General features: G+C 36.6%; 1 protein-coding gene across 3 annotated transcripts in view; it reads right to left on the minus strand.

Annotated features, from left to right (window-relative positions):
- The window catches only part of Cfap299 (cilia and flagella associated protein 299), a 568,391-nt gene extending 547,349 nt beyond the window's left edge, over positions 1-21,042 (minus strand). For 2 of the 3 annotated variants that reach the window (XM_010628604.3, XM_010628595.3), the window contains exons 1-2: positions 20,872-21,038; positions 11,589-11,719 (exon numbers count right to left, since the gene is read on the minus strand). In XM_010628604.3, the coding sequence (XP_010626906.1) occupies positions 11,589-11,719; positions 20,872-20,982 (242 nt within the window). In that variant the 5' untranslated portion in view covers positions 20,983-21,038. Of the gene's footprint in view, positions 1-11,588; positions 11,720-20,871 lie in introns of all 3 variants that reach the window. The other variant, XM_010628611.2, reaches the window with a different exon arrangement.
- Between the last annotated feature and the right edge of the window lie 1,629 nt (positions 21,043-22,671).

Genomic DNA, 22,671 nt, shown 5'->3' on the forward strand with positions numbered 1-22,671 from the left:
TTAGCTATGAATGTTTCTAATTCTTTATAGCTGAGTAGTACTTCGTTTTATTAAAAAATGTTTTCTTTATCCAGTAAATCTCAGCGATACATGTGCACCCATGTTCATAGCAGCACAGTTTGCAACAGCTAAAACTTGGAAACAACCCAACTGCCCATCAAATGGAGACTGGATATAGAAAAATTTTGATAGCAGGTTTGTGTATAATAGAAAGAATACATTGTATATTACCTGTCCTTAAAAGTAATACTGGTACTAGCACAATTCATTGTATAAATTTTTAAAAGTCAATAACTCAATATTACAAATATAAAATACATATTACATCTCTTCTGTGTCCTCAGTGACTGTTCACCAAAGAAATATGCTTGAAAAAAGAAATAATTGATGTGAGGAGGTGCTGAACTGACTCATGTAAACCTGGAAGAAATCCTGTTGGTCCATTTCCTGAAGCTCTTTCATGTCATTCACTGACCATTGGAAGTGAACTTCTCTAGCTACAAAGGGGACAAGTGCTTTGCCGTTCTTAGATCAAATCTGTGGTTACTTTTTAAAGAACTGTCCATTAAATAAAAACAGTAAAACAAATCAACTGAGAATGTTGACAACTTTGAGAAGAATATATTGTATCATGGAGGATATCTACTGCTCTATTTAGTTATTTTCCCTAGTAGTGGTTAGAAATATTTTTAAAGAGAAAAGAAAAAGAAGGTAAAGGAGACAAAGAGATTGTGTCTTAGAACAGAAGCGTTTTCAGGTTCTCTGAACTCAATTAGATTTAACCTTCTGTGTCAGCTTATCACAATGATAAGTAACTAGGAATTAAGGGAATCATTAGACTGTGCACAATATTTATCACTATAATAGTAAATGATTAATTTGATATTTTTATTTGGGAAGTTTGAAGGTCTCAAATTTAGTCTCAAATTTTTATTCAATTGACATAAAGAGCAAAAAATTACTTCCCCCAGGCTTATTTAAATCGTTCCATTTCTTTTATTAGTAACTCATTATAATCAACTCAAGATTCATTAATTCTAAACTACAATCTTCTCCTTTAAGGCATGATTCTTACAAACCGTTTTAGAATCTCTCCACGAAGAAAGATCTCCACAAATCAGGTGAAGGAATGCACAGGAAAGGGATCCCTTGCGCTTTGTGGAGAATGAAAATTGGCATGTAAATAATTATAGAAAACAGCATGGAAGTTCCTTAAAAAAAACTCAAAATAAAATTACTATATGACCCAGCAGTCCCTCTTCTGAATGAATACCTAAAGGAAATGAAATTAGTATGTCAAAAAGATACCAGCACACACATATTTATTGCAGCATTATTCACAAGAACTAAAATACAAAACCAAACTTGGTGTCCACTGATGGATGAATGGACCGAGAAAATAACTCACTCATGCATTCATGCATGAACACACACATACACACACAGGAATATTATTCAGCCTTTAAAACAAAAATCTTATCACTTGAAACAACACAGATGAACCCAGAGACATTACGCTAAATAAGACAGGCACAGTAAAACAAATACTACATGACTCATTTTTATGTGAAATCTAAAATATCAAACTCAGAAATAGGGAGGAGGGGCTTCAGGTTGAGGAAATGGAGAGATTTGATCAAAAGTTACAGCTTCAGTTTTGCATAATGAATAAGTTCTGCATCTAAGTTACAGCATGGTAACTGTAAATAATAACACTGTATTATATACGTAAAACTTGCTACTCCAGGATTCTTAAATATCTGGACTATGGGGTAAAAAGGTAACTGTGTGTTGATGGATATGTTAATTAGCTTGATTGTGGTAATCATTTTTCAATGTATTTGTATAATAAAAATCACACTGTACACATTGTGCAAATATGCACAATTTCTGTCGGTCATACCTCAATGAAGCTGAAAACAAAATCTCTGATAATTCTGATACTGAAAAACCTACTGAAGATTCTAGGGCAGTGATGACAAACCCTTTAGAGCTTTCAATGTTGCAAACAACCACTGCCACACATGTGACATAGGTTCACCACCATTGCTTTAAGGCCACTCAGCCTGGATTTCCATCCCAGCTCCACTATGTACTAGCCAAAGGATTTTACACACATTTGTTTACATTTCTGTAACACCATTTCATCATTCATGAAAAGAGTTTATAGAGTTAATAATTAAGTAAGTCTCTTATTTTAAAGGATTTTAGTACTATGTCTGAATGGTAGAACAAGCTCAATTAGCTTAGTTATTTTTATTATTAAATTAAAATGTATGAATGTAAGAGGAAGTATTAACAAGCATCAACAAGAATCCATTGTTAATTCACTGTGAGAAATGCTTATCAGGTAGATTCTGAAGATATTCTAAAGTGTAAAATCTATAGGGTGAAAAAATAGTAGTGCTAGCATAAAAAATAGCATTTTTATGGGAAACAGAATTCAGTGAAAGAACAATAATGAACTACTTTTAAAGGTATTTTATTGGTTTAACAATATAACAATAAACATATAAGAACAATATGAATTTTTAAGAATCTGTGTCTTCTTGAATTCTAACAAGAGAAAGAGAAGCAGGAACAAGAACAATGTGGATGAACAAAGACAGAGACATGAACATTTCTGATGACTACTGTTAATGAGAGACAACTGCTCCTGGACATGGAGCTAACAGTCCAGAAGAACAGTCAGGCTGGCAAAACAACTCAGATTAACTGAAGACATAAAAATTGGTAAAATATGAAAGTGGTAAACATAAGAGGAACAAAAACCAAAGACCTGTCCTTTGGGAGAGATCCAGGTTAGTACAAAGAAGGGAGGTGACACAGAAAAATAGCAGATATCAGCAAGAATTGGAAAAAGTGAGGAGTTATAAAGCAATAAGAGTCAAAAGAAAGGAACACTTTAAGAAATGAATAATTCCTCTGCTATTAAAGCCAGCAGCTGAAGTCAAGCAAGAGGGGAGAAGCGAGTAAGATGAATTTGAGAAGAGATCAGAAAATTTGCCTACAAAGAAATTGTAGATTAGTATTAAATGAATAAACAAAATTCAGGTAGAGAACTGAATAAAAACTAAAGAGGACAAAATACACACAATATTCTGAGGGAAACGGCTATGACATTTTCCCTTTTGTATTTATTAGCTGAACTGTCATTAAGTAGATTTGTGTATATAATTTTTCTATAAATCTATTTAAGCTCAAAAAGCTAAGATCTAGAAGTATGACAATAACAATATGTCAACTATAAAAGTAGTTATCCAAGGATATGTTTGCTGTTCTCAGTTAGAAATAGCTACATATATGAACATGTACCTACTAGCACTTGACAGATGCACAATGACATAACATTTTTTGTTAGATAGAAGATGGGTAGATAGATAAGTAGATATGATCTTCCTTGAAAATATCAGCATTATCTGTAATCATTTGCTTGTTGAATTTGTGTGTGCGTGCGCATGTGTATGTGTGTACAGAGAGGGAGGAGGGAGAGGAAAAAAACAAATGGAGGGAAAGGGAACAAGGAAAGAAAAGTTGAACATCACTCAGTGATGTTGCAATATCCAACTAATTAATAAGTGAACATTAATGTCATGTGATTTTAAGACTCAGTAAGCGTATATGAAATAATTTTTAAGATAACCATATCCTTAATCAAACCTTTCATTATATGAGAGAATCACTCTCCATGAGTCATAAATCTCTTCATACATGAATCTTACTAGAAAAATGTAGCATTTGAAATTACTTTTCAATAACAAGTTCCACAAAACATTTATTTAGAATTCTAATAAAATTCTATGGAGATAAAAGAATTTCAGTTGACAATATTCCTACTTACTTCACAGGAAATGGGGGTTTATAAGAAATTGAAGTATCTTAAAAGTAGTAAGAAATTCACATACTTGTAATCCTAATATGTTGGGAGGCTGAGGCAGGACGATTGCAAGTTTGAACCCAGACTGGGTAATTTAGGAACTTGGTGGGACCTGTCTCAAAATTTAAAAAAAAAAAAAAAAAAGGCTAGTGATATTGTTCAGTGTAAAGGCCCAGGGTTCAATCATTAGTACTGCCAAAGAAATGTAGTCAGCTAATTGAACTACATATTGAACGGAATAACAGGATATCATTTATAGCAGTTACTCTCAACAAATCTAAGAAATTATATATTTCTTTAGATAAAAGTTTACAGTATAATCATCTTGATCAAGCTCATGCAACAGAAAAATGGCAACTCTAGACAAAAACTAAGAGGGGCCGGGGATTTAGCTCAGTGGTTCTGCCACCCACCTCGCAAGCACAAGGTCCCAAGTTCGATCCCTCATACCAAAAAAAAAAAAAAAAAAAAAAAAAAAAAAAAAGTTCCTAAAAAAAAACCTTAAAGGTCAAAATCCAGATATTAGACAAAAACAAAGACAACATCCTGCTAAGCATTAAACTTCAGAAAGATGTGCTCTTGCTTGATAAAGATCAAAAGCACGGAGAGAAGGAAAGCCCAGCCCTTACCAAGGCACAGATGGGCAAAGATTGCTTAAAGCCGGGCCTGGATAAAAACCCTGAATCCTAAGGTAAGCAAAAATATCCTTCAAAATGAAAAGCAAAACACATTTGTAGACAAGCGATACATGAGGAAATCCATTCCTAAAAGATCAATTCTACAAAAAATATTAAAATAAATCATTCATAGAAAAAAAGAACACTACCAAATAGAAATGTCAATCCACACAAAGAAATTGAAAAAGACCAGAAATGAAAAGGAGGGGTAAGCACAAGGGAAATTTTTTATTTGTAGTAACTTCAAAAAAAAAAAAAAAAAGAATGACTGCTATCAACAAATCAACCAATAACAAATGTTGGTGGGGTTGTGGGGAGAAAGGAACCCTTCTCCATTGTTGGTGGAAGTGCAGACTGGTGCAACCACTGTGGAAATCAACATGGAGATACCTCAAAGAGCTGGGACTAGAGGTCCCATTTGACCCAGCCATTCCTCTGCTGGGTAACTTTCCAAAAGAACTAAAAGAATCATATCACAGTGATGTATGCGAGCCCATGTTTATAGCAGCACAGTTGTAATAGCTAAAATTTGGAAACAGCCCATTTGCCCATCAGTTGGAGATTGGATAAAGAAGGTGTGGTTTTTCTATAAAATGGAATACTACTCAGCCATAAAGAATGAAAAATTAGAGTCATTCGTAGGAAAATGGGTACATATTGAGGATATACTCCTAAGTGAAATAAGTCACACATCTGTAAATACCAAATAGTTTCTCTGGTGTGAAAAACTATAATAGTACATAAGATTCTAATGAGATAATTGACAATGTGAAATAGGAAGAAAAGGGCTAAAAGTGTAGGGGAAGTTGGCAGAGTAGGGGAAAGGAAATAAGGAAAAAATATATGAGAAAATGAAAAAATGGAAATAAAGTGTTTATAAATGGGGAGGGGAGGAGGGGGTGAAGGGAGGGCAGGGATAAGGGGGAAAAATGAGAACCAAGACCTGTCATGTAAAGGTACAAGATCCAAATGATGACTGTAACTGTATTGTATACCTACAATGTACCAATAAACTCAACGAGAGAAAAAAATAGATGTCTTCCACGAAAATGTTAACATTGTCTTGCAGACTTTATAACATGCTTGATGAGAAAGCACAGGACGTGGGGAAAAGAATTATAACCAAGGTGAACTGCTCTCCCCATGAAGAGGAGTAATATTATTTTAAAGTAGACTGTTACATATAAGTCAAACATGAGCATTTACAACCTCTTTAGTAGCTACTATTTTTCTAAAGAACAAACACTAACAAGATGTTTGAAAAACTATAAATAAAAAGTTAACAGTATAAATTATTATGGACTCATTTTTTTTAATTCTAAATTTCAAAGAAGACAAGGGAAGAGCAAAAATGGAACAAAGACCAAACTGAACAATTAGAAAACAGTTAGCAAGATGGTAGATTTAAATCCAACCAAATCATAATTAAAAAATATAGATCGATGCTCCCAACATACAAGTGAAAGGTGATGACTGTTAAACTGATTCTCAAAAGCAAGATATACATAGATGGTATAATCCATTCTAAATATGCAAATACAGATAAGTTAAAAATATAATGATGAATAAATATCATACAAATACTCTTTCTAAAGAAAGTTGAGTAGCTAAATGAATATAAGGAAAAGGAAATTTCAGTGAAAGAAATTTTGCCAGGGTTAAAAGTTATATTAAATAATATGAGCCCCTCTTATTTTAAGGAGAAATATAAACATGAAGTATATGCATCTGACATCAAACTATGTTAATCAAAAGAGGTAAAAAGAAAAATTAATAATCCTAGTTGGAGATTACAACATTCATCACTAAGAAATCCCCAGAATGAGCAGACAGCAAGGCCACAGAAGGCACAAGACGACACACAGCAGGTCACATGGTAAATGGAGTCCTGTCCAAGGTCAGTTTATAACAGGGCCCCTGAGTCCACGGATGCGCTCAGGGCTATCCCACATGAATATCTAACTGAAATAGTCACACTTGTCAAAGGGCACAGCCCCCATACTGAATCCTGAAGAATGGCTGTGGCCAACCCCCAGCTCACCCATGCAATAGTCCTGACTGCAGCTGCTGTGTTCTTCCTTGCTAGAGCAGAGTGTGATAGCCTCAGAAAGACCCCAAAGAATTACTGATTTTGAGAAAAAGTTCTTTTCTATCCTAGTCAGGAAATGAAGTCAAAAATCATTTTGAATTAAAATGGAACAAATAGTAATAATATTCACTCACAGTCTACCTCTTATCCTCAGTTATAATAAGAATCTGGGCCAGCTGGAATCCCATAGAACTCTACATGGATTAATTCCAGCAGTGATACCACATTGATTGGAAAGGATGAACAAAAGATGGGACGTTTCTGGCTTTACAAAATCCATGCACTCCACAGGAGGACAGATACACCCTACAAAAGATTTTCCAACAAACCAAAGCTTATGCACTAACTCACTGTCTACTTCCTGGAAATGCTGATCTGCCAAAGATCACAACTGCATGATTTGGATTCGAAAGCTATAAACCATATGAAAATAACTTTAAAAATATGATACTTGAAACTAAGCTAGAAGTTGAAATCATTTCATGGAACACATTTGTATATAAATGCTCTCTTTTAATTCTAAATATATGGTATTCATTTTGATTTAAAAACTTTACCCAAAGATAAAACAAGTACATAGGATAAAGCCATATTACACAAAAAAAAATTCCAACCTTTTATCCAAATTCATCCTCATAAAATTAAAAGAATATTTTTTCAGTTAACAGTTCCATTTCCTACTGCTAAAAACAAATTGAAGGAAACAAGCACATATCATATCAGAAAGAAGATGTTAACAAATGACAAATTGATTAGATTGAACAACATAAAAGTCTGGGACTTGTCCAGCTTTTGCATTAATAGAATCCCAAGAGGAATTTGAAGACAGAGTACACGGCATTTTACTATATTCCAGCAATCTATAATATATATTGGACTGATGCTTTATCTTAAGATAATATAGCCGATCAAATTTTATAACAACATGTTATGTAATAAATGTGTATTTTTATGCTTGCAGAAATTGCTAACTTTTAAAGTTCTTTGATTTTCAAGGCACTGATAATGGATATGTATGAAATCTATGATTTCTGTTAAACAAAACAACATCCTGCGGAATTTTTAAAAATAAAGAAACACCTTAGCTTAAATCACCATAGAAATCTTTTTCATCAAGTACAGAAAGACCCCAGTGATCCCTGTACACTCAAGACTTGAAGCTTATAACAGGCAGTTTCTTACAAGGATCTCCAAAGGGTCCTCACAAGTCTTCCAAGAAGATGGTCACAGCCAACCCAGTGTATATTCCTCCCATCTTTGTTTCAGATGTATTTTAGTCAAGTAAAGAGCCAGTTTTTATATTGTTTCATTTTGTTTCGTTGGTACCAGGGATCAAACTTGGGTTCTGTGCTTGCAAGACAGGCACTGATACCACTAAGCTAATTCCCAGGCCCCAGGGCCAGTTTTAAAATGGCTGAATTTCTTTTCTAACGGTGCAAAGCGAAAAGACTTATAATCTCACAATTCCATCCAGGAAAATGTCCAACCAAAGGGATGACTTGGTTAAGATAGGTAAAAACATGATTCAGAAAGAGGGAGCATTTATCACCAAGTCAAGGCAAAATAGATGCATTCATCACAATATCCCTCATTGCTTTAAGAGTCAATATCAGTCCTACCTTAAGAAGAATTTCTTGAACTTCCTCCCTCATTTTGGGGATAGTACTGGGGAAGGCAAGCACTCTACTCTGAACTACAGCCTCAGCACCCCAAATTTTGACTGTAGTACATGTCAAGGTGTTATCACAGTACCTGTGGTTGAATTTATTATCTTCTGTAGTTATTATACTTTTATTGAAATATAAGTCACAAAATATAAATTTAACCTTTTTGTGGTATACTATTCAAGGATTTTTTAGTATATACACAGTTATGTAATCACCTCTAATACCTAATTGCATATTTTGTCATCCCTCCAAAAATAAAATCTCATATCCGTTAGCCTTGCTTCTCCACTCCTCCTTCCTTCTACCCCTTGCTAACCATGAATCTACTTGCTTTTATGGGTTCACCTATTCTGGCCATTTTACATAAACAGAATCATGCAACATGTTCTCTTTGGTGTCTACCTCCTTTTGCTTACCCTAATGTTTTCAAGGATTATCCTTATTATAGTATGTTACAGAGCTTTGTGCCTTTACAATTGAATAATAGACAATTACATACCACATTTTTATCCATTCATCTGTTGATGGGTATCTGAGCTTTGACTATGGTGAATAGTGCTACTATGAATGTTTACATTTGACTACTTAAGTGGACCAATGTTTTCAATTTCCTTGAGTATATAGGAGCAGAATTGCTGGGTCATATGGTAACTTCTTTTTTAACGTTTTGAATAACTGCCAAACTGTTTTACATTTTCTGTTCCCACTAACAATGTAATTTCTTTCATTTATCTAGTCCATAAACTTCTTGAGGACAGAAACCAAGTTTTGTGCTCTACTATATACCAAGAGCCTAGCGAGCATAGTGCCTAATGCAATAGGGTTTTCTACAACTATTTGTGAATAACAAAATAAAGGCCTCTGTGATTTTTTTTTTTTTTTTTTTTTTTTTTTTTTTTTTCCTTTTTTTTTTTTTTTTTTTTTTTTTTTTTTTACTTTTTGCCTTCTGAGACCTCCTTTCATCAAAATATCTTCTTCAAATATCCTTAACTTTCATCTCTCCAGACTGTGGAGCTCTGCTGTAACATACTCCTGGATACCGACACTTCCTGAAATACATGCTATGTTTGTTGGACCAGAAGACTGTATCTAACTGGATTTCTCAACTGCATGTAACAGGTATTAATGCAAGATAATCTGATAGCAGAATCAAGTGTTTCTAAGTTGGTGTCTGTTCACCCACAATTGAATGTTCAAATATGTTTCCAAGGTTACATGAAGCAAATATAAGCATAGGACACATTTGGCCCTATGGTCCCCTTGGCTGGCCCTGCCATCAGCAACGCTACCATAAACCTGGTGGGGAAGACAGCTCAGTGGCTCCCACATGTGGCAAAAGGCAACATATGGGACCCACCCCATTACAAAGGCAACCAGAGAAGATCTGCAGATGAAAGGGTTCTCCTCCCAGCCGAGGAGGTTGGGGTGGGGATTAGCCTCCCATGACTGGCACTCAAGTAGCCCGATGACTCCCAGCTCTGGCTAGTTAAAGAGATCACTGCATAAAGGAAATATCCACTTTGATCCTTGAACACAAAATGGACATGTGACAAGACTGGAACTTACAGTATAGTTCCTTTTGCTCTTGATATGAAATAGATTATATGCCTTAAATAATCACATAGGAATGAACATAAATTCCATGTAAAACTTCACCATAATCTTTGCACTTTGGCTCCTGACTGATAGATATGAATTCATTCTCACCAAAAAACATGACTCCCTCTGATGTTTTATATATGATGCATATAACTGTACGCATACTATTTGCTTCATTTCAAGAATAAAAATTGAACAAGCACCTATGTACAATAAATCATTGGAATGTCATATAAATTATTTGTAGTGAACACAATGCCTTTTGAAGTATGCCCATCCCCTAATCCCCAGAACCTGTGACAATATAACATGACATGCCTACAGGAATTTTGCAGATGCAATGGAGATTATAAACCTAGAAACACAGAAACAATCCTGGATTGTCTAGATGAGTCCAGAATCATCAAAAGATCTCCTAAGGTGTTATCAATGGAAATGTTGGATACATTTCAAGGGTGAGAGGGTCTTAACCTTCTGTTGCTGGAGGAGCGGAGGGAATAGCATGAGACCACATGGGAGCTTATCAGAAAATTAGGATCTCAGTCCCCCAATCACAAGGAGCTAAACCTGGCCAACACTCTGAATGAGAATGGAAGCAGACTAAGCCAGAGAGTCTCCAGACAACAGCTCAGTCTGGCCAACAGCAGGATTTCAGTCCTGAGGTGTACTAAACAGAGGATTCAGCTAAGTCACACCATATATACAGAGCTATGAATAAATGTATCCGTGCTGTTTTAAGCTACTACCTTGGTGGCAACTGCTATGGCAGCAGTAGAAAACAAATATATTTCCAAGTATCAGTATGTTCAAGTCTAATCTCCTATGATTCTGAAACACAGTAATCTCTAGAACCGTCATTTTAACTTGCACACCCTCAGAACCAATTGATATCCTGCTACCAAATGTTGTTATTTATAATGAGCTCATGGGAATTTCTTGTTATAATTACTCGGTATTTTAAAGAGTTTATGTAATAATTGTACATGGAAACCCACATATTTATCATCTTCAATGTACACAACTTTCTAGATCTAAAAAGATGATTATTTGCCAGGTCTTTTCAAATTGTCTTACTGTTTGGTGCACTTCACTTCAGGAATACATCGCTTTCATTATATAGGTAATATATTTTATCAGGTTGATATTTTATATAACCTAATATTAACCACATTAAAAAGGCTAGTGGTTTAGTTGAATCAACAGTTAGATAAATGTGAGAACATAATGTCAGTTTGCAAGCCTCGAAAATACAAATTTTTTTTTTTTTTTTTTTTTTTTTGGTACTGGGTATAGAACTCAGGTTCCTGTGCTTGCGAGGCAGGTGGTGGAACCACTGAGTTAAATCCCTGGCCCTCAAAAAAACAAATTTTAAGACAAAAGTTACTCCACACTTTTAGTATGCGAATGCATAAAATGAGTAATATTGAGTTCCCTTAACAGGACTTTATTGGAATGATGATGATATTTTGCTATTTACATTTCTTAAATTAGCAGTTCAAGGCTGCATGTGGCTTTATTGCAAGCATATTATAGTTCTTCCTATTCCTGATCTGAACACATACTTCAGGACATTTCAAGTTTTACCTGCTGCCAGCAGTTGCAGTAAAGCCCAAAGTATTGTTATTTTACAGAGATTCTAGAATATGACAAAAATCTAGATTTGAAGCATGGGCACTTACTTCTTCTGAGTTCTTTTAGCCAGTCTTGTGATCTCTATAGCTGCCTTCCTTGCTTCAAAATCTTCCCTTTTCAGAATCTCTCCAGTCCCTCGGTAGCCTAGCTCCACCAACTGGCGGGCCAAGCTTTCATCCTAAGAAGAAAACAGATGCTTGGGCAAATGAGACATTTCCTCCATTGTATACCAAACAATTCATTTAAGTGACAAATTAAATGTATTACTTTAAAATGATACAAGAACTATTAGACATGAAAAACTAGCTTTCTAACAATGCATCTATCTACATCTTATTCTTCCATATACCATAGATATGAAAAAAATAACATCAGAAATAAAATAACAACTAAAATTTCGAAGGGGTTGGAGGACAAAAGTCTGTGTGTTTTTAATCACTTTATGAGAACAGCAGTAGACAATTAATAAAGTATCTTTAAAACAATAAAATTAGAGACAATAGTGTTCATAGAAGAAAGACTTTGAAAATCAATTGCACAAAGGGAGAATTGGGACAATTTCAGAAAGCTCAATGTTTTAGAATTACTTCCTTGAAGTCAATTAACTGATGACACAGAATATTATGACTTCAAATACAACTAAAGAGGAGCAGATGGACTTCCTACTTAACTAGGAAGATATTGTTTCCATATAATGTTGGTGCCAGTAAAAACAGAAAAGTAAACACCCAAGAAGATAACCACAAAAAGCTTCAAGTTGAAAAGAAAACTTGCCCACAGAATGTTGGGCCTTTCATGTTTTAGTTACTTTAAGAATTGCCTCTTACATTTTTGTCATTTACACAGCAACCTCAAAAAAGAATATTTTCCCATAATTTAAAGAGGTAAAATTTTACATTTACTAGTATAAATCATTATATAAAAATTTTATATATTAATAATTATCATCTTCAATAAAACACAAAACATGAGAACTACAATAAAAAAACATATATTTTGTTAGTATAGACCTTTAATCAGTATATCATATAGAACACATGAACTGTCAAACAATTAAGATGCCTGGTTAATAACCCACTCAGCCCACGGTGGCTATTTTAAAGTCATAACTATTCTAACAAAACCCAATAACTTAGATACTAAACACCTGCTGCTTTCCTTTGCTAAGCATAAACAGCAAAAACTGAACTCCTTGCAGCAATGTTTATACATTAGCCATTTATTATACTGCAAAGCACCAGTCCTTGAGAGGCCTAAGGCCACTGGCCTTACTTCTGACATGTTACTGGACTTCACTGCTGTATGTTAACGTGAACCACAAAACTGAGCAAATGCTTCCACCTAGTGGAACTATTCTTTAACAGAAAGTGCAATGGAGATTTAGGGTTTAACAACAGTGAGAGAAGCTTCTACATGAATTTTGTAAGATTCATTACTAAAAGTGATAGCAACGACTCAGCTCAACAATATTGTGGGACTCTTCCATAAGAGTATAAATCCCTTGGGGTTAATAAAAAGTTGCTGCACTTATTTTGTATACTGAGCAGATTCTGCATTCCAGTGTGCCTCATCTGCGATCAACATTAATCTATATTGCAACAAATGGACAAAATATATAGAGAAACAATCAGAAAGCCAACGTTGGTTGTTTCATCTGTGATTTTCATACTTGAACTAAATGTTAGAATGATTAGTCATCTCCACTAAGATAACTTCTTGCTTACATCTCTGAAAGATGTTAGTCAACAGCAAAACTGGAGAGAAAAAATGGCAGAGGCGTGAGAACCAGCAGCAGCATGGCTTCTCCAGGACAAAGTGCCCAGAGTCTGGATCTCAGCAGCCCAGAGGCACATGGGAACCATCAGGAAACTGACAGGAGAAGAAGAAGAAGGGAAAATTTTTAAAAAGGACCCATTGCTACAGAAGAAATAGCTCACTACTACAGACCAGAGACCTGGCGGTGTGGCAGAACAGCTGTGTAGCGGCCCCGCGGGGAAGCAGCAAAAGCAACTTTGCTGCTCACTGGAAACAGAGACCAGACCGTGCTGAGAGAATATTATGCGATCGGAAGCAGTAATGAGAACACGAGACACTTTCCTGAGCAGGCCCAGAATCAACAGTTGGTGAATGAGCGGAACGGCAACCCTGTGCACAGTCAGTGGCTCCACGCCATGCCATCGGGGCAGCCATTTTATTTCAAAAGGCTCGGGCTTGAACTCTGACGACAGAACGTCCCTGGGTCGCTTCGCTGCCAATGCCCCAGAGTGGAAAGAGGGAAGGGCCATCCAGTCACAGTAGACTGCTGGCAGTTGCAAAGCAGATTGGGGGAAATTCTGCTGAGAAGCAGGGACTGGGAATACTCAGACTTCACTCTGGAAGCCACCAGAAAACAGTCGCAGCCCTAGCTGCAAGGAACTGGAGGCGTCCTCCTGCTCTGCCACTGGAGGTGCGTGGTCGAGCAGCCTTGGACGGGGGTGGGACAGGGACCCCTCCCCACCCCCGTCGTCCTGCCACCGGTGGCACAATAGGCAAGCAACCGGAGCTAGTGGCAGAAGGGCGTCCCCCACACCTACGGTCAGTACGTGAGAGTAATCAGCAGTGTGGACCTGAAGAGGCCGTTCAAGGTCCAGGAGGGGTCAACTGTGCACCAATCTGGGAGCATCTTGGGCTGGCTCCATCCTTGGGCTGGCACCACAGCAGCTGAGAGAGCGGTGTGGAGACGTGGGCGAGCCACCTGAGGGGCATCTAGAAAGCTGCTGGCTGAAGAACGGCCACAAGCAGTACCCAGTACTAACCCTAATGCAGAACTGGAGGGACATTTTCAGGCTCTGTCTTGGACATGAACACAGAACCGTGGACGCCTTAGGAATTTTATTATTTTTCTTCTTTGCTTGATTCATTTTCCTTTTTCTGTCTGGTTGGGGTTTTTTTTGCTTTTATTTTTGGGTTTTTTTTTGGTTGTTTAAAGTTTTTACCTTTATTTTTGCTCTGTCCGATTGTCTTCTTCCTCTCCTTCCTCATCTCTCTTGACATTATTATATTTTTCCTGTGAGTGAACAGTGCCTCCTGTCTTTCTGGCTCACTGCAATATTCTCTTGCTTTCTCCTTCATTCTTTCTCTCCTGCCCTCTTCTCCAGTCTCCCAAAGCTTGGCTGTTTATCCTTTGCCCTCTAGCCTTGTTTTACTATATTTCTCTTCACTTATGTCTCTGTTTTATCCCCTAACCCTCTTAAATTCCCACACAGAGTAAATTACATTGCATACAGATAAATTCATTGCATACAAGTTTCTAGTTTATGTTGGATTTTGGTATATAAAGGTAGAGCTTGCTCATATAGTTAAAGGTATCAAACAAATAGTTTCCACAGTTTCTCAGTCACTATGCTGGGCTTGATGCTATTGTTATTGCTAACTGTATTACTTTAACCAGAATTTCATACCTGTTATAAACAGTGGTTATCGTTGTATGACACTGTAAGTATCTGGGGTCACAACCATAGTCTAGTACCAAAGGACTGGGTGCTGAGCTAACCTCTCACCCTTAATAAACTGGGAAGATAGGATCTTGGGTTAGACACAAAGTCCAAGAACCACTTATACCTAGAAGACATCTCTGAGGAGTAGACATTTTGTAGAGAATCCTCAAAACTAGTGATAAAGCTAACATAAGAAATCTACAAGTAACAACTCAGAAAACAAAACTAAATTAAATTAATAGAAAATTACAAGACATAGAAGCAAAATGCAACCCCAGACATCCAGTCTATCCAGGACAAGTCCAGGGGACAATGAGATAGAGGAAATCAGAAGCCACCTACTTGAAATTTCCGAAATAATAGCAGCAGAAGTAAAACAAAAAAAATAAGTGGATAAGGCTATAGGGAAAATCTTTCAGGTAAAAAAATGACAATCAAAATGAAAGACATGTTCAATGAATCTAGAATATACAATGATAACAAAAATAGAAAGGCTTAGGGAAATGATGGAATCCATGAATGCCCAATATATGAAAGAAATTGAATCAATGAAGCAGATTCAAACAGATATCAAGGAAATTTAGAAAAATCCATTGAAAACATACACAATTCCTTGAACCAAGTTAAGGACAGAATACCAGATCTAGAATATAGGATTATAGTTACTGAACATGAAAAGAAAAATTTCTTTAAAATAGCAAGGGATGGTCTGGGAGTTAGCTCAATGGTTCCAGCACCTGCCTCACAAACACAAGGACTTGAGTTTGATCCCTGGTACAAAAAAAAAAAAAAAAAAAAGAAAGGGACCATAAAAAGTCAACCCAGCAATTACAACATGATATAAAAAAGAATATAAGATGGATACGAGATAGCACACACACCATAAAAAATATGTAATGGCAAAAAACTTCCCAAACATGAAAAAAATTAGACATATACATAAGTGAGGCATATAGGAATCTCAATAGCCAAATAGCCATGACCAAAGTAAATGTACATCAAACCATATAGTAATCAAGACTCTAGAAATTCAGTACAAGAATAAAATATTAAAAGCTGTTAAAGAAAAGCAGCAAATCACATATAAAGGAAAGCCTGTCAGAATCACAGTTGATTTCTCAACACAAACCCTAAAAGCAAGAAGAGCTTGGTGCGAAGTATTTCAAACCCTAAAAGCAAACCTCCAGAAAACCCAGATTCATATGCCCCACAGCAGTATCTTTCAAACTTCATGGAGAAATAAGATACATCCATGACAAAAAATATTCTGAAGAGCATTTTTAGAAAGAGATAACAAAAATAACAATTCCAAGAACATCATCCTGCCTCTTAAGACTCCTCTTAAGGGCTGGGGATTTAGCTCAGTTGGTACTACTGCCTGCCTCGGAAGTGCAAGGTCCTGAGTTCAATCCCTGATACAAAAAAAAAAAAAATCCTCTTAAATGGAGAGTCACTAATATATGTCATTGTTTTCCCAATGAGTAAACAAAAGACTGCAGGTGATTCTAAAACATAGGAATTAACACTTTTCATAGGGAACAGTGTCTTGGTGCAATGATAGAAAAAAATATAATGGTTGGCTGTTAGTTGGCTTATCCTACAGTCATTATCAATTATGTTACTTGATTCTCCCTAGAGTTTCACTCAGTCAATACTTGCCAAGTAATTTTAAGGTTATATCCAAAAGATTTCATTTGTATGTTTTAATTTACTTCTATTTTCCAAATAATGGGAAGATACTGCTCTAACTAAAACTCCTTGATGTTTACCTCTGTAAATCATTTAGCCATGACAGGGATCCATTATTGAGGAAATTTTTTAAATAATTCTAACATCCCTTGATCCTTTATTCTAGAAAAGCAATTCCTCATGACTTTTATTTTTCCATTGGTCACAGGCAGCCACTAAAATGAAGAGGCTGTGTTCAGTCAAGTGGAAGGATTATCAAGAAGGAACCCAAAAAATCAAAGCATAATTTTCTTAAAGCCTTTCAACAATTTGTATATTTATTTAGGGGATTCATTTAATTAGACTAGATGATACTAAATCCTAGAACAAAAATCATTGTTTGGGTTAGTATATGTAAATCTAACTGCTGATATAATAAAGTTCTTTTAATATTTTGTAACTATTTAAACAGCTGATATAGACTATCTTTTTTAAGCATCTTGAACCTTCTTTCCCATCCTCCAGTTGTTCAAATAATTAGCTGGGATCAGTAATCATTTATTTCCCTTTCTTCCTAACCAAGGATCATATAAAAAGTATTGTGTTTATTATTTTCATACACTACATGTACTTACTTAGCACTCTTTATTAAATGACTGTGTAATTATTTTGGTCAGGGTGGCAAATAGTTGCCAAATTCAAGAGAAAACTAAAAAAACAGAAGCATTTAAATGTAAAGATATGGACAGAATTAATGAAAACCAAATGGAATGCTGAAGCATTCTCAGGTTGACAAGAGTGGTAGTCATTACTACCCTTGGGCGTAAAAGGAGATAGGAAAGGAAGCAGTTGTGAGAACAGGGAGTGATGCCAAACCCTGGAAAGAGTCTGGAGCTCAGGGAATGAGAAGTTGAGCAAACCTAAGGCATGCAGCCAATTTCAAACCACAGCCAGTAAGGGGGTGACAGGGAATAAATCTTCTAACCACTGTCTTCTAACCCTCTCTTCTCCTGCTGCTGTTTCCTATTCGCTGAATCCAACCCAAAGCCAAAGATGACTGAGAAATGACCTCCAAACTCAGCTCCCAGGAACAGAGGTATGGAAGCCAGAACAGATAACATGGCCATTTCATGTGAATCGTTGGTACCAGTTTTTATGGAAATGAACTGAAAGCTTTTCGCAATAGAATTATATTCTATGCAGTAAAACAGTAGCCAACATATACTTGGAAGATAGTAAATACTTGTAAAATATGGAACAAATTAAATTTAGACTGCCACTATAAGCACTGTACTAAAGTTAGGTGATGAAGATCAAGTCTAGAACTAATTCTTAAACTCCTAGCGATTAAGGGAACATCTGCCACAAAAGGCTCTTGCTGAAGATCACTGGATGAATACACAGAGGCATGGATGGACAGATGGAAGTATAGACAACTTAAAGAATATTGACTGTAACTTAATATAACCCCTTTATTTTTTCATGTGCAGAAATAAAATTTCAAATTGATTAAAAGCACAACATTGCATAGTCAAATCTCATGACTTTAGGCTCATCCAACTACAATATACTATCTCTAATTTATCTTTTAAAATTTGCTCAATACAAATAAAAGATGTATTGTCCAATATTATGACTGTGTATGTCAATAAAAGTATACTATATTCTTGAAAAATGCTAAGAAAGTACATTTTAAGTGTTTTCACCATAAAATTATGAGGTGATGCATGTGAATTAGCTCTATTTAGCCATTTTATATCGCATATATAATATGTTGCATGTACATGATACACAAAATTTTTGTCAACATTTTAAAATTTTTAATATTCTCCATTAAATCAAGGTTAATTATTGTTTTTTTTTAAATTAAAAAAAAATTTTTTTGGTTTTTTGAGACAGGGTCTCACTATGTAGTTGAGACTGACCTGGAACTCACTGTGTAGCCCAGGCTGGTCTCGAACTCACAGCGATCCTCCCTCCTGCCTCAGCCTCCAGAGTGCTGGGATTACAGGTGTGCACCACCATGCCCAGCAAGGTTAATTACTGTTAACAAAGAGAGAATGATAGAGTGTGTGGGTGGGGATCACCTCACAGCATGACCCATGACCATGAAACTTGCTTTCTGTGCTGCTGAAAGAATTCTGAGGTTCGACTAGTTTCTGTGTGATCTAAGTGGGCCATTAGCTTGCATCCATAGAAAGTACTTGAGAATATTAGAATCCAGATCTAAGAGCACCTTAAAAAACAGTTATCATTAATCAATCCAACAATGCACACTCCTCATTCTAGTATCACTGTTCAACTTGTTTCTTGTGACAGTATGAATAAGCCTGCTCAATGCCAAATTTAAAGGAAATTAGTTTGTCTTTCTTTCATTTGCATTGTCCTTTGTTTTGCAGACTTTGAAAGTTCTGACCAATGAAATACAAAGTATTAGCTAATTTATAATCTCTAATCCACATAAATGTTTTAATTTCTTACACAAGAAACTGCCTTTAAAAATTGAAATCTTTCTCAATGATGCTGGGCTTATGTTAGCCAATGTGCTGTGAAGACGATTTTATTTTATCACGATGTGTACTGTCTGCATTTCACTTGGTTTAAACATTAGAAAATTTGAACCCAAATTCTGTTTAGTTGCATTATTTTTGCCCTTGAATTTTAGCATCTTAGATACAAAATGTAAAACCGATTTTCATATAAGTCACACCTGTAAATACCGAATAGTTTCTCTGGTGTGAAAAACTATAATAGTATATAAGATCCTAAAGATATAATTGACAATGTGAAATAGGAAGAAAAGGGGCTAAAGGTGTAGGGAAAGTGGGAAGGGTAGGGGAAAGGCAGTAAGGGAAAGAAAAAATTATAAGAAAATGAAAAAATGGAAATAAAGTGTTTGTAAATGGGGAGGGGAGGAGGGGGTGAAGGGAGGGCAGGGACAAGGGGAAAAAATGAGAACCAAGACCTGTCATGTAACTGTACAGTATACCTAAAATGTACCAATAAACTCAATGAGAAAAAAAAAAAAGAACGATTTTCATGACTAAAATATCTGTACCGCCAGGGCTGTAGCTCAGTGGTAACGTTCCTGCCTGGCAAGTACAAGTTCCTGAGTTCAATTCCAAATAATAAATAAATATTATCTGTACAAAACACCTATATGCCTGCTTCTAAAGTCAAAAGCTACCTAGGAAATAACACCTATAATTAAATTTTAACATAATTACAGAAAGAAGAAAGTACTTGTCCGCGGTCACATTAACTTGCTTGTGGCAGAGCTAGATCTCAAATTAGATGTTTCTGTTCCCCTTCAAATTATTTCCAAATCTAGCACAGGAATGTGAGTTGAAGGATAAGCACTTAGTGAAAGTCCACTCTCGCCCTATTTCTGAATTTCCAAAAATTTCAATGAAGTATAAAGCAGTCGCCATGTTTCAGATTAAATGTGGGGGAGTTGGAGGCAGGATTCACGTTTGGTTTGATGCCACCTGGTGGCGGTTGGCCTCTGTGGCCTAAATAGGGAGGTAGCAACAGGGCCTCTGGTGGCAAGGTTGAGACTTCCTGGACTGGACGGGTGGGGACTTGGCTCCGAACACCGCCCCTTTCTCAGAGCCGTTAGCCTGTGAGGCTCCTGCCCAGCAACCCACTAAATCTGCACCCGTTTTCTTTCCTCGTACTTTTAGTATTAGCATCCGTTATGAATAAAAACTTGCTCACACTGAGTCAGGAACTACCTCTAAGGCGGCCCCACGAATAAGGGATTTCCTGAATAGTCCGCGTGAGGTGCAAGCCTTTGGCCCCAGTGCCCACTGTGACACCAAATGCACCAGCCCGGCGTTGGCAGTGGCCTGGAGAGATACTGTTTGCTGTTCTTTTGACACAAAGTGAAAAGGGAACAGAAACGGGTCGCTGGTCCTGAACGACTGCAGCCCTCTTACCTCCGGGACAGTAGCCTTCGAGGGGGACGAGACGGGGAGGCCAAGACGCAGAGGACCGAGACACCCAGGCGTGCGTGTGCGTGCGTGTGCGCAGAGTACGCGAGTGACGGTCCAGTTCCGCCCGGACCCTCAGCCCTCAGAGCCGGATGCCCTAGTGGCCCACCGCCAGGGGGCGACAGCCGTACGGCCACAGGCCTAGGGACTCGGGGACGGGAGGCGGTAGCCACTCTGTGCGCAGCTGCTCTTACCCCCAGGTAGTACAGGTCCACGGTGGTGATCTGCGAGTCGAGAAAATCCTCATAAGTGTTGAACTGTGTAACTATGTTGTCCACGCTGGTCCGTCCCTCATCCTGGTCCATCGCAGTTGCTGGGGCCGAAGCGTCCTTAGCTACAGCCGACTGGGGGCGGGGCTGGTCAGCCCCACCTACTCAGTTCCTTCCAATCAGCTGGGGTGGCTGTGTTGCGCTTGCTTGTTAGTCCCTCTCTTGCCCCGCCCTCACCCCCCCCCTTTAGTTTAGTAACTCGGTTTCAGGTTTGCGCTTGACGCGGGAAAACCGTCTCGATTCACCCGCGCCCAAATCAGGTCTGACGCCAGCTGCCTGATTCACACCTTGGGGAAATGTAGAGCCGGGTGGAGAGGCGAACTGCAATCCAAAGAGAAAAAGTACGATTTTGCCGGGATGTTTAGACACAGTACTATGGATAAGCACTTCCAGTCACATTCTAATTAACACTATGCTAGAGGAAAATACAGACACTTTGCAAGAAGAATATCTCAAAACAAGCCTGTTGTGACAAAAGCCAATTACAAATACACTAATGATTTTGTTCAATATTTTTAAATTACAGTTTTAAATTATCGATATCGTTTGGGTGAAAATTTTACCAAAAAGAAAATAATATCTTTAAAAACGTCTTTTGACACTGTGCTGGCTTTTTCATTTTGTTTATTCTTTACTATTTAAATGTCAATAAGCACACACAAAATCACTAACCTTGCTGAAGCTGCCTTTTTAAAAACTTTAAAATATCTGGAAAAGGTAATGATTTTTCGCTAAAAATTTTTATTTTCCTTGAAAACATTTTGTTTTTTAAAATATTGGTTTAAAGTAATCCAGCTGGCAGCTGGCAAAACATTTCAAAACCCACTTTAGGGTTTTAACATTTTTCAAATCATCCTTGAAAATTAAAATAGTGTGATGCTGTAGTGTTTGCTAAGTACTTGCTGAATTCGTTTATAAAGTTTTCATAGATGTGCTAAAAACTTTGCAATGAAGACATCTAGTAAGATATTTCACTTTAGGGCAGCCTATACAATTTTTTGAGGTCATCTCAAAAATCAGGGTGCCATGAATGTAAAAATTTTAAGTGGTACAGATATAATCACTTCTATAATATTACTTAGTTGTCTGTAATGAAAATATTCTGAAATTTTTTAAAAAGCATTTTGGACCTTATTTTTAAATGCAACTTAATCATTGAATTTGAAAGGACAGGGAGGGGAAACAATGCTTAAGACAAAGCATGTAATCATAATAGTGACAATATATGAATAGGCTCACTAACTAGTATTGGTCAAATGAATAACCATCAGCAATTTGACATTATCTAATACCGAAAAAAGATAAGGAAATTCAAAATGCCCAGGAAACAAGACGAAACCTGACTTCGACCATTCCGATTTATAAGGAACCTCGGTCTCTGTAAAATCTGTTATTTCCAGATTGCTATGAGTCCTGGAAGAGCATTATTCCAAGTAAAGCTTAGAAAAGACTCAGCCACTTATGTACAAAAAATATAAGTACTGTATTTTTGGTACAATAATATTTAATATGATATTACCATGTGCCAACCCTATATGACTTACCTCGTGTAATCATGAAAACAAACATCCTAGAAAAAATAGTGTTGAGATTATTCTCAATCTAAGAACAGAATAATTTAAATGACTTTGCCGAAGTTCCAAAGATGAAAAATACATACACAACTTATTAACAGAACAACTTATTATTCCCCATCTCACACAATAACAAAGATAAAGAGATGTT

The sequence above is a fragment of the Fukomys damarensis genome, unplaced genomic scaffold (assembly GCF_012274545.1).
Source record: "Fukomys damarensis isolate Sample0158 unplaced genomic scaffold, DMR_v1.0_HiC HiC_scaffold_32, whole genome shotgun sequence".
NCBI classification, from domain to species: domain Eukaryota; kingdom Metazoa; phylum Chordata; class Mammalia; order Rodentia; family Bathyergidae; genus Fukomys; species Fukomys damarensis.